The following is a 12,437-nucleotide window of genomic DNA, read 5'->3' as shown; positions in this document are numbered from 1 at the left end:
GTGCCGGACTTCTGGTAGATTTTAAATATCGCTGTGAAAATGCTGTACATCCAGCTTTTTAAAACATTTCATCTAATATTTGTAATTGTATGGGAAATAGTAAGTTGTGTAAATAATGTGGACCAAGCATTAAATACTATCAAGTATTAACTTTATTATGCACGGTTAGTTTTACATAATATTGTACTGTAGTTATTTGATGTATAAATGATACATTTGAGATGCCAAACTACTGACAGGTGGTTCTAGCACGATATTATAGTGCATTATATTAATACATTTGCTCTTCATCTTAGTTTAGTGATAAAGGCTGTAATAGGTTGTTAATCTGTGCGTCGGTGATGGAGGCCATGAGGTCGACAGGTTTTCATTTGTTTTGGCCCCCCTGGTTCAAGATTTAAAGACAGGAGATGCAACCTTTTGGTGATGAAGTAAATCAGTATACATTAGGATATTTATATGAAACAGTTGAAAACCTCTGGATGTTTCTGCATTATGTTAGTACAAACAATGTATTTTAAACATTTGTTTGCCTGTTGTATCTCATCACTGTATTAAACAATTTTAGATTTTCCACCTTATGAATGTTTCATAATGATCTTGAGCTCCTTATGAAACAAGTGTTTATTGGCATTTTTCATAAAAGAACATGGCAGTAAACATTTTGAACCCTAGTTAAATTTGTCCTAATACATCACAGAGCCTGAACCAGAGCTGAAAATGGGAGTTGTGTGCTCTGCTACAAGTAGCCAAACCTGTTCCACTTTGTATGCTGGTTTCTCTTGAGACTGACTCAGCTTAAAGAAGAATGCAGTCAGTCACACTAATTACTCAAGCATGTCCAGCTTCTGAGGTTTATTTTCTGGTTGAAACCTGTCTTAACATTCTTGTAATCAAATATCTTAAGAAGACAAACCTCATGCTCTCTGCCTGCAGGGCTTCATTCCAGGGTCTCTCCTCAGTCATGCCTTCATCTTAGTTCACAATAACTTCAAATAAATAAATAAAATAATATCCTTCCTTAATGGTTATTCTAATTCTTCAGCCAAAGTTATATTCAACTGGCAAAATACAACCTTGTTGTGTTCATTTCACATGTTTTTCATTCCCACAGCAGCTGATCCACTCAAGTGCCAATGCAAGTCTAAATCCTGTGTAGCTCAAGAAGAATGAGAATTACAGTATACACACTTTGATCACACAACAACTGGGTAAAACAATGAACCTTCAGTCTTCCTGTGTTACACATGGAAGACAGAAATACACTAATTGTGACTAAATGAATTAAAGTTTGGTGATGAACTCCATATTAGCAAATGTAGGATTCATGAAATGTTATTTTTTTTCCTTCTATCTTAAACTAAAAAAAAGGTTTCTGAAAGACAGATTCAAGGTCGGCTCCACTAGTTGCAATACAAATCCATGTTCTCTTACTAATATGAAGCTTGTTTTATCAGTGTAACATGATTTAACAAAATAAAAGTGTCCTGTTCAGGCTCCAATAATTTTGATCTAATGAAGAGTGAACATGGGTCAGAAATGCATAATGTTACTTCACCACCGACAGTACCAATGTTTTTTCCATTCAGCATCACATAAAGAGCCACTAGTGGACAACTACACTAACTTTCCCCTCATTTAAAGAAGTGTTCATGTGTATTTTACACAGCTGTAACTAAAAGAGGGCCTATTGTAAATGTAGTCCTGTAACTGTGCCACATTCAAACCCCAACACTTCCTACCCTGTGTACAATGAACATAATTTAGATCTTGGCAGCAAGCACTGCAGAGACGCTGAGCTTGAATGGCAATTTGATCTGTGCTCATTTCCATCTGGTGAGACAGTTGTAAACACTTCATACTTTTGCTCATCCCAAAAGGCACACACTGATTTGGAAGACTGGAGGATTAGGGGCGATATCACAGAGCTGGAGGTCTCGAGTCTTAAAAGTATTTGTCAGTAATATACAGTCCATCCTTCAATCACCGGTCCTCCTGTCACTCTGAGTGTGATTTAACTGCTGTCCTCGCTGTCCTGAGCATCCACCTTGTTAGTCTCATCCACATTTTCTAGCGAGTCTGCTCTCTGTATCGACAGCTCGGCGGGGTCCATCATGGGCAGGGTGTTCTGCTCTGGGTGCAGCCAGGGTTTCCGGTTGGGAGAGTTTTGCTGCTTCCACTCTGGGTAGTTCTGCCCTGCCTTGTGTACACACTTCATCACCTGTAAGGACAGAGATGCAGTCTGTCAGTGAGGATCATATCACACCTTCATTCTCAGTCAACAAAGCTCAAGATAAAAATAGCTGTGGCAGATTAAATGGGAAGCAGTGGCATGCAGTGATTGTGAAACCTCTGACTCAGTCTACAGAAATGTTCAAGCTAAGATATCAATGTCATACACAATGTAAGACATCAGCTTTTTAACAAAGGCCTTTACGTTCTCATGCATTAATGGTGAGCTTGCTTTTGCTGTTACAAGTCTCAGAAAATCGTGACCTCGCTGAGATGGCAAACAAAACTGTTCCGCTTTTTTTAAACCAAACCATCAAAGTGACAGAATCTGCTTAAATATTTTGTTGATTGTAATTTGATACCTAAATTGTTCTTCTTTTGATGTTATTACTGATTTAAACGTGTATTATTACTCTAAGGTGATTAAAAAGTGCACTACAATTAAGAATTTTATTTCGTCCTCCTTCTGAATGTCCAATACTTAGCCAGTGTTTATATAAATCTCAGTCACTTGGTAAAAAAAGGTCAAAGTTAGTGTCTAGTTAGGTCTCAGTGACAGTTTCTCACACACACTGGTCCACTTTGGTCTAAACTGTTTACAGAGGAAATGAAACCTGGGGAACGAGTTCTGCCAGGAGCGAGAACAGCAGCTCGAGCTGAGAAACTCCTTTGTCAGCACTCTTCCTAGGACAGGCCCTTAAAATGGGTTTCTATGGCTACCATTGTTCTTTAAGGCACAAGAAACCTCACTCCATTACACACACACCTCTTACACACGTCATAATAATCTCTATAATCACCTCACACATGCCCACCCTGTCACACAGTTCCTATATTTTTACCACTTCCAGTGAAGTAAACAAATCTTTTTGTAGCAAAGACTTTGTAATGTTACATACCCGAGGAGCGAGAACTTGAGATGCTTTGTTTACCACCCACTTTGGAAGAGAGCCTTGAGCAAAAACATAAAAACAGCTCTAAAAACGTTCAGCAAAAATGTTCATTTTGAATAAACAATGTCATTGTTGGTTAATGTCCTACCTTTTGGGTCGGCTTGTGAGAGGTATATGAAGGTGCAGCTGTTTGGTCCGGTGGACTTGATATAATAGCCAGTGAGGATGGAAATGGCTCTCACAAGGTCGCTGCGAGGAGGGTATTTCTGCAGTTTGTAGAATAATTAGAAACACTAATTAACCAGTGTTAATTAAAAACAAATTGGCCATAATATGCTGTTTAGACATGTGCCACTATTACTGTAGATAAGACATATGTTCGTAAGTAACAGAAAACAAAGTACCAGAGAGTCCTAAAAACAGCATGTTTAAAGACAGTGGTTGCTTTGTTGCTGGGAGTGTGTGGGAGGAAGTGACGTACCGGGTGTTTGACGGAGAAGTTAACAATGACGTACTCGTCATCCTTCACCTGCCAAGAACGCAGTGTTACCACGTCTCTGTTCTTTATTGGCTTTGGACAAATCCCTGCAGATAAGAAGAGACAAAAATCAGGTCATATCATGTTAGACCTCCTTCATTACTTCAGCTTTTCTACTGTCACAGCCTTAGACTCAACAAGTGCAACCTTGTTATGACAATAAATATTCTGGTGGAGCAGGAGGCTGCTCACTTCATCCCTGAGGGCTTCAGCAGCTGACAAAAGGGCTGACAGAGGAAATGGATTCTAACACAGAAGTGAAAAGCAATGACACAAAGGTGCACTGTGAAGGAAAAAACTGGTTTCCATGTAGTACGATATGCAGGCTGATGAGGAAATAATTATTTGTAACACTATAATCCTAAATAAAGGTCAGTCTTACTCTATTATTTACTGTACTCTTATAAAGCCAGAGTGCTTGCTGAAATCATTTAGTTGTAATGTACGCTCTTAATGCATCAAGAACCTGGTCAGTCGATGTTCATTTCTTCAACAGGAGCACTGATTTTAACCAGGTACTGTCTCATACTGCCCTTCATATAGGAAAGTGCATATTCCCTAATAGTGTTTGTATTTCTTGTGAGTAACAGGTGAAACTGACTAACTGGCTTTTGATCGATGGGTCACCAAACAGATGAACACACAAAGGAAGGTGATAAGGTTTATGCAGCCAGGAGTTCTTACATGAATAGTAGCCCAGATCAGCATTAGCAGAGAGCCGGGCAATGTCGAAACTCTCCAGCATGGTGGGGTCCCACTTCTTTCTGTACTGGCCATCATGCAGGACGTCGAACATGGCAGCAGCAGACACATCACTGATTGTCATTTTACACTGAAACACAAGAGACACAGTGAGAATAGGCCAATGTCAAGTTCACATTATAACCTAGTACCCAAAAGACAACAACCATATTCCACTAGTTGCTTTCCTAAAGATTAATGTGAAATTAACTTACCTTGATTTTATGGACTTTAGGTACGTTGTTTCCTTTATACACAGGAGATTGTTCGACCCACACTTGCATCCCACTCTTATCATACTTGTTCAACCAGTTGTCCTTTGATAAGCACTGCTCTATGAAGCCAGCAAAAACCTCCTCATCCGGTAAAATACTGTCCCCAGACATTGTTGTGTATCTTTCAATAAAATCCTTCTTTCGTCTTCTTCTTAAAGAGAATCCACAGAGGAAATCTCCGGCGCTCAGTCCAGTGAGTGTTTGACCTGTAGTCGACTAACGAGGTTTAAAGCCTTTCTCGCCGTGTGCCTCTGGGGGCACGTTTATAAACGAGTCGATCACCAGTCCAGTCGAGCCGGATTTTTGTGTCGAATTCCTGAGCCATGCCTTCTAACACCTCTCCCGCTGACGTCACGCTACTTCCGGAACCCAGGTGCGCTTGGACTGGGCAGGTACGTAAAGACAGTTTGTCCCGCAGTGGGCCGAACACTGTGGGCTGCTCGGGGGAGTGGGTAGGTGCGAATTGCTCAGCGTTGATGACATTCCAGTTTCATCACGACCGTAAATATCAAACAATAGAAGAACTAAACCACGAGTTAAATAACAAAAGCGTAGGCCTGGGCACTGGACTCTTAAAAAAACTTCAAATTAAAAGTCCTAAGTAAAGTAAATAAAATGTAGCCTATTAACTCCTTGGCTGTAATGGAGGTGAATCTGTAATAATTATAAAGATATAGCTATTTTTATTTGAATAACTAATAGTTATATCTTAACTTAGACGATTTATGTCCATAAATAATAAAAAACAGAACACAAATCATATTCAGGTATTATAGGTGATGCACAATTTCAAAATAATCAGTAGAACAGATTCAACTATTAAGATATTAAGCATAGGACATATCACTTATGTAAGTCCAGCTCATTTATTCTATTTTAATCACACATGCTTTCAGTAGCTTTAAGCCAAAGATAAACAAAACAGTAGAGTTCCTGTGTGAAATGCAACCTCATGCTCATATTTGGCCACACCTTCTGTTGTAAGGTTGAGCCCTGTTCTGAATTACCAATAGTTTCAGTCTAATGTCACTACATGTGTCCCCACCCCCCATGCAAAACAAGTTTCTCATCTTCACTTTAAATACTCTAAATTATTATTTGTACTGAAGCACAGAACATACTGTATGAACGCTTACGCAACAAATTTGGCATGAGAGAATTATGAATGTGCCATAACATCTGTAATGGAACTTTTTTCTACAGCTGTGCTTCATAAAGAAAGGGATCACAGATGTAAACATTTTGGTGAAATATCTTTATTTTATTCCATGTGATAGACCTACACTTGTGTTTCATTAACTCTACTTTTTATACATCAGATAATAATAGTACATTATTCACACGAACGTTGCTAAACACGAGTAGACAGCATATTTCAATTTGACAGACACAATTCCGAATAGCACATAGCTGAGTATCTAGTCAGTGACAAGTAACAGAAGAACTGTGTATGGTAAAATGTTTTTTTTTAATCTAATGAAATACTTAAATCCATTTTAAAATGTTGACATTTCAAAACAAGCTGCAGCAAATGACCAGTATCTTTTGTTGTGCTATGGCTAGTTAGTTGGTTTATGTTACAGTGTGTGTATTATGTGTGTTTGGAGAAGGTGCAGCCTTTACCTGTGTGAACCAAGCTACTGAGCACATACACTGCAAAAAGTCATTTCTTGCAGTGTGACAAGAAAAAACATTACCAAGCCTCAATATCGCCTTTAGTTGGAGTCCCAGCAGACACGCAAACAATAAATAAAATAAATTTTCAAACATGCGTGTCAGAATGTGTAATTTTGGTCAAGCATACAATGTTATCTGTATGTCCAACTTACAAAATAAATAAACACATAAAAGCAACAGTCCTACACAGGCAATAGCAATACAGCAAAAAGTACTGCAACTAACCTCTCTGCACTTTTTACAGCAAGGGTGTTAGTAAGTGTTAACCATATCTGAGGACAGACTCTTTATCTACCAGCTCTACAAAACAACTAGTGAAGCCATGAACCAGTCAGCAGGCTTCTTGTATAATTTACAATATTGTGGCTTGATTCAGTGCACAACATTGGTGAACAAACAAGCAAGGCATCTGTGTTCTTATCCATATAAATCCTGCATGATGAGCATGCTGCAATAGTGTAATCAACACAACACAACTTATCAATGAGATGGTGGGTTCGTAATACCGACCAAAGTGACAACTTTCCGTAAGTGTGGAAAAACTAAACACTGGCCTTTTTTTATTTCATATGTTAGGAGCCTCTAATAACTGACTCCTCAGTGACATCCTCAGACGTATTAGTATGTGGGCAGCTAAGTGAACAACACTGGAAAGAAAGCTGCTATAGTTGGATACAGACATAATTTCAGGTTAGTTGCTATTTTAATGAACTTGGGATAGTTTTCCTTTGATGAAACTTGGTTACATATCCCTTTTACAGCACTGTTTTAAATAAGGTCTCAAATTATGTGACTCTGATCTACAAACACACTGTTGTATTTGGCTATTTGAGCATACAGCAGACATGTTACTGTTTATATTAATAGATCTGTGGACGCTATTTAATGAGAAGGAAACATCGGAGTTTAACGTGGTAATATGATGTTTGGCAATGATGCAAATTCACTGGTAAGATCCTGTCTCTACTTCCTCAAATTAAGACAAAGTTAAGAAATGATCACTTATCTGAGTGATAGAATAGTTTTAGGTAAACTCTTCATTTAAAACAAAATACAGTGTGCTGATAACTTAACTTTGCAGTCATTTAAATAATCCCAAGCAGTTTTACTTTACAACAATGACAAGAGTAACAGCACTAAGTTTCCAAACTGTGCAATAACTCATGAGCAGTTAGCTATGTCAGTCTGCAGTCCTATATAATGCCATGCAACTGGATGAAAATCTGAACATATCATTTAACTTATTCCTTATTTTAAATGTTTACTTTTGAACCATTTTTCCAAATAATGTGTTTCAATACAGTAATGCACATCCACACAGTTACTCCGAAAAGTCACTGAGTTGAAAAGGAAAAAAAAAAAAAAGAAGACAGGTCCTCCATCCCAGTGGCAGCATGCCATGGGTGGAGAGAGTGGCCACTGAGAGACAAGCTGTTGATGGGGAGGAGACAGGCTGGGTGGGCTGAGGTGTACTAGCATGAGCAGCTGCTCTCGGTGACAGTCATCTCTGGCTGTTTTTCCAGTTTGATGTCAATCACTGAGTGGCCTTGGTTAAGTAACGTCACGGATGAACTTGCAAATTTCACTTCAGTATTTTCGGCAGACCTATATGGCTACAAAATCAACAACAGACATTCTTTTTTTTTTTGCTAAAAAAAAAAAAAGCTAACAAATTCCCTGCCTTGGCAGGAATAATGCCTGACAATCATATGGCAATTTCTGTTGAAAGCAACTTAAAAAGGATACTGTCCTCTTTGCTTTTCTCTGGTGTGCTATCCATCCCTGGCAATGCAGCAGCAACACGACGGAACAGCTGTAAAACAAAGTAAAAAGAATTACATAGTTGGACACATCTGAAACAGGTCTGACTAGAAACAGATATATGGTAAAATGCCACCACACAGGGGTGGATGATACAGATGTAATCTATTACAGTAAATATAATTTCACTATTTCATTACTGAAATATTGTAACAGAGACCCTTAATACATAAAACAACCTGGCTGAAAATGTGTTTTTGTCTATTTCAGTATCTGAAAAATTAAGAAACTTTGTCACATTGATGCAAAAATCCTGTCATCCTCCGATACTGAGACAATGCAGTCCTGCCAATTGATTTGTGACACCCACAATGGCCAAGTACAGCAAGTGACACTGGGGATAGTTTCCTAGAAAATCTATGACAGTTTCTAATGTTGTTGTTTAACACTCCACTATATACTGTCTAGATAGTACTGTAGTAGTGAGTCCTAAAACCCAGAAGTGAGTTAGCATTTTTGCACTTCTGGTTCCCTCACCCCAAAGTCAATGGGCTTTTTCAAAAGGTTTTTGGTGAGATGTCTGTCTGTGGCTAACAAGACCAACTCATTTTCACATTTTATTCTACAAAGTAAAATATGTCAGTAAATGCCCCACTTGATTTATATTGCATGTACGTGACTTAAAAAAGGCAGTTACTAGCAAGTGGTTAATGAGACTGGAAAGGCTCTCTGGAACATTAAACATCATCACTCCAAATACAGAGACTTAGCTTAGTTTGTCACAGAGCGCATTTCTCAGTGGCTTTTTGTCAAACAAACCAGAGTGATGCCAACTTCAGGGTTGGCCTACAAAAAAAAAATAAACAAAAAATATACATCATCCTTACACACTCTATACCATCATATCACCCAGCCCTACTGTCAAATGACCTATATACAGTATAGTCACAAAGTGGTCAAGTTCACACTAGTCACTTCTAAGCAATACATTTTAATGAATAACAGCAAAACACAAAACGCAGTTAAAGCTGTAAATGCTGATTGAGATAAGAGCATGAAAATGAATGTTGCTGTGCTAAACTCCTCCACAAAGCAACTTCATTATATTCACTGAAATATTTTAAAACCTGCAAAGGTTTTAGTGCATCAAAAATACTTGATCAAAACAAAGCAGCGGTAAACTTGAGCAAAACAAGTGAACTGACACTGACAGTTCTACAAGCGAAGCGTATACTGTATAGCGAAACACAACTGATACAGTATGTACTGAGACTTCTTAGGTACGTCATGATGACCCACAAGAGAGGAAAAGGAGGTGAAAGCAGTTACGTGTAGGATTTGAGGGCCGAATGAGCTCAACTACCCAGAGAGCAGAATCTCTACCTGTTTGACATTGTAGCCAGTCTTTGCGCTGGTTTCAATGAACATGACATTCAGTTCCTTAGCTCTCTGCTCGCCCTCCTCCGTGGTGATCTGTCTGCTCAGGTAAAAGCAGAAGGGGGGGAGATGGACGAACAGACAGATATGGAAAGAAACATTGTGACGAGGCCAAAAGGGGTGAAAAGAAATGGAGAGAGAAACAAAGAGAGCTCAACACAGATTCTTTGTTTTGGGTGAAAGAAAGAGAGAGGGGTTAGTTTATTTATAACACAGAAAGACAGACAGGAAGACAAAGGGAGAGAAGTTGCTGTGCTCACTGAGCAAAGATGATACAGCAGGAAACTGACTCCAGAGCTCACTCATTCATTCAACAGCTACACTCTGATCCATATAATGAATGAGGAGTTGTCACAAGCTGGTCTCCCTGACCTACAGGACATTATGACCTGTGCTGAAACGTCAGGATCATTTGTCAGTATTACACCTGCTGCTGCTAAACACCAACCTGTTTGACGTTATAGCCAGCCTTGGCACTGGTCTCTATGTACATCACATTGAGCTCACGAGCTTTCCTCTCTGCCGCCTCAACAGAAACCTGCCTGCCATGGTCCCGGGAAGGGAGAGGGGAGTGGTGTGAAGTGTGGTGTTGAGGGAAGCATACACACAAAAAAAATAAATAAATCAAAATGACATGGAAAGAACAGACCAGGGAAGGGAACAAAAAAAAGCTATGAAAAAAGGCATAACAGAAATACAATCAAATCATTCAAAATAAAGATGTGAATAAAGTACTCATTGTAAATCACTAATAAAGATGCAAAATACCAAGGGATGAACAAAGTCAAAACTGGATGAGATGCACTGAAGGGAAGAAAAGTGGGATTCCAGGCTTTGGCAGAGTTTATGTGCTGCAATACTTCATGCTACCCATTGTGTAATTGTAGTAGAAATATAAACCTAGTCTTTCTATCATCATTATAATCATTCACACATCTCGCACAACCATATACCTTTTATCTGCCAAGTCTGTTTTGTTCCCAACAAGCATGATAATGACATCACTTCCTCTCTCTGTTCTAACATCATCAATCCACTTTGAAGTTTGCTGGAATGAATTTAGATCTGTGGATAAAAAATTAAAAAAAAATTACACATCAACCATGCGTATCCCTGAAAGACATAAATCACATATTAGCTACAGTTAAAGGTGTTCACGAGCAGGTATTACGATACATGAAACAGGTAGAGTACCTTAGCTCATAGAGCATGTGTTAGTAAGCAAAAGTATTCAGAAGAGAAGCTTCAAGAAGACTGTGAAGGTTATTAACAGAAATATATAGTTGCCAAGAAGGCTTCCATCCAATTGTTCTAGTCCCCTACAGAAAGACTCGAGTACAGCCCTGACTCACTGGTGATGTCATAAACAACCACAGCAATGGTAGAGTCACGGATGTAGCTTGGAATTAGGCTACGAAAACGCTCCTGTCCGGCAGTGTCCCAAAGCTGGAGCCGGACCTGAGGATTGGAACGGAGAAGAGGAAAGGGACAGGGAGGTGGAGATAAACAGGGGAAAGACAGAACAAGAAAAAGGAGAATAGAACAGGCATAAAAGAACTGCAAGCCAAGCAGCGGAGGGGCCTTTATGGAGAGATGGGGAGAATCTTTCAAATGTAGAGGGGTCAGGAGATGAACAGTGTTATGCAAGTAAGACGTGTAAAAGAAGGCCATGCCAAATCATTACTGAGACTGTTTCAGATGATAACTGCTCATGAGTGGGAGACATTTTCTGTTATTCCTTCCATCAACCTCATATGTAGCAGGACTTAGGAAGCATAAACCCTCCTGGACACTGCTCAAGAAATGTCCCACTGTACTGCCCAACGGGGGTTTGACAGGCTAGTAAATGCTCATTCTTGCCCTTGCATAGGACAACGAGGCGAGGCGAGGCTATGATACCTACTGGCTATGTCATAAACCACCACAGCAGCGGCTGAGTCTCGGATGTAACTTGGGATGAGGCTGCGGAAACGTTCCTGTCCGGCTGTATCCCAGAGCTGCAGCCGAATCTGTGGCCAGCCACAAAATGAATGTGTGAACGGGGGTGTGGGGTGGGGGTATTTCATGACCCAGCCAGGGGATGGAAGGAAAACAAAAACTTGAAATAATGATGGGAACTAAAAGCATGATTACAAGTTTAACAAAACGAACAGTACAATCTAGGATACTATAAAAACACAATGTGAAATGGTTAAAAAGAAATAAATGCTGCCATCTACTTAAAAAGCAGATGGATGTTTTGATCTCTCTTAACAGTTTTAAAGCTATGATAATGGGAATGATGAGAATTACAAAAAAAAATAATAATCTTACCGTGCGATCTTCTAGGTACATGGTCTTTGACAAAAAGTCAATGCCAATTGTTGCCTGTAAGACAATCACTGCATTAAAACTGATTTTGGTATAGCACTGGACAAAGTATTACATCATGATTAGACAAAGATGCTTGACCACATGGTGCAATAAACATTTAGATCTTGTATAGATCTGTTCTACAACATTTTAACCTGTTCAGAGTGGAACAGCACAGGTGGAGCTATTAACATTATCATTTGTCTCATTTAGGCATTTGCTTGATGACTGAAAAGCCGTATTTAATTAATATTAATTACTAGCACTGGAGAAGAAAAAAAATTGATTTTCTGATTTATCGTGATTCTTGTTTGAACAATTCAGTTATTGATTCTTGAAATCCTGATATCAATAATGACAAGGCTCCATCGTATCTTAAAGACCTCGTAGAGCCTTATCATCCTAACAGAGCACTTCGCTCTCAGAGTGCAGGTTTACTTGTGGTTCCTAGAGTCCACAGAAGCAGAATGGGAGGCAGAGCCTTTAGCTATCAAGCTCCTCTCCTATGGAACCAACTCCCAGTCTCAGTTC

General features: G+C 39.2%; 2 protein-coding genes across 8 annotated transcripts in view; both read right to left on the bottom strand.

The window, feature by feature from the left end:
• Window positions 1-1,994: 1,994 nt before the first annotated feature.
• stard14 (START domain containing 14) lies at window positions 1,995-5,067 on the bottom strand. The gene is made up of 6 exons (XM_020595576.1): window positions 4,620-5,067; window positions 4,348-4,495; window positions 3,607-3,710; window positions 3,274-3,391; window positions 3,132-3,184; window positions 1,995-2,221 (listed from the first exon to the last, which is right to left on the bottom strand). The coding sequence occupies exons 1-6, from the start codon at window positions 4,788-4,790 to the stop codon at window positions 2,015-2,017; spliced, it is 801 nt and encodes a 266-aa protein (XP_020451232.1). The 5' UTR covers window positions 4,791-5,067; the 3' UTR covers window positions 1,995-2,014.
• A 1,066-nt stretch (window positions 5,068-6,133) lies between these two features.
• rab41 (RAB41, member RAS oncogene family) overlaps window positions 6,134-12,437 on the bottom strand; it is an 8,483-nt gene continuing 2,179 nt past the window's right edge. The window contains exons 3-9 of one of the 7 annotated variants that reach the window (XM_020594389.1): window positions 11,868-11,921; window positions 11,458-11,563; window positions 10,508-10,619; window positions 9,501-9,594; window positions 8,937-8,963; window positions 8,103-8,169; window positions 6,134-7,893 (exon numbers count right to left, since the gene is read on the bottom strand). In XM_020594389.1, coding sequence (XP_020450045.1) covers window positions 7,829-7,893; window positions 8,103-8,169; window positions 8,937-8,963; window positions 9,501-9,594; window positions 10,508-10,619; window positions 11,458-11,563; window positions 11,868-11,921 — 525 coding nt within the window. In that variant the 3' untranslated portion in view covers window positions 6,134-7,828. Of the gene's footprint in view, window positions 7,894-8,102; window positions 8,170-8,930; window positions 8,964-9,500; window positions 9,595-10,002; window positions 10,097-10,507; window positions 10,620-10,906; window positions 11,013-11,457; window positions 11,564-11,867; window positions 11,922-12,437 lie in introns of those variants that run through there. The other 6 variants (XM_020594380.1, XM_020594417.1, XM_020594408.1 and 3 more) reach the window with 6 other exon arrangements.

This window comes from Monopterus albus, unplaced genomic scaffold (genome assembly GCF_001952655.1).
Source record: "Monopterus albus unplaced genomic scaffold, M_albus_1.0 scaffold2.1, whole genome shotgun sequence".
Classification (NCBI taxonomy): Eukaryota; Metazoa; Chordata; class Actinopteri; order Synbranchiformes; family Synbranchidae; genus Monopterus; species Monopterus albus.
This window is presented reverse-complemented; position numbering and strand designations above follow the sequence as displayed.

Bases quoted from the DNA above. Each gene is read 5' to 3' on its own strand.
- stard14 (XM_020595576.1), bottom strand. From the start codon at position 4,790: ATGTCTGGGGACAGTATTTTACCGGATGAGGAGGTTTTTGCTGGCTTC. The intron at 3,185-3,273 runs GTAGGACATTAA...TTTTTGCTCAAG, and splicing joins CTCACAAGCCGACCCAAAAG to GCTCTCTTCCAAAGTGGGTG. The intron at 2,222-3,131 runs GTATGTAACATT...CTGTCCTTACAG, and splicing joins CTCAAGTTCTCGCTCCTCGG to GTGATGAAGTGTGTACACAA.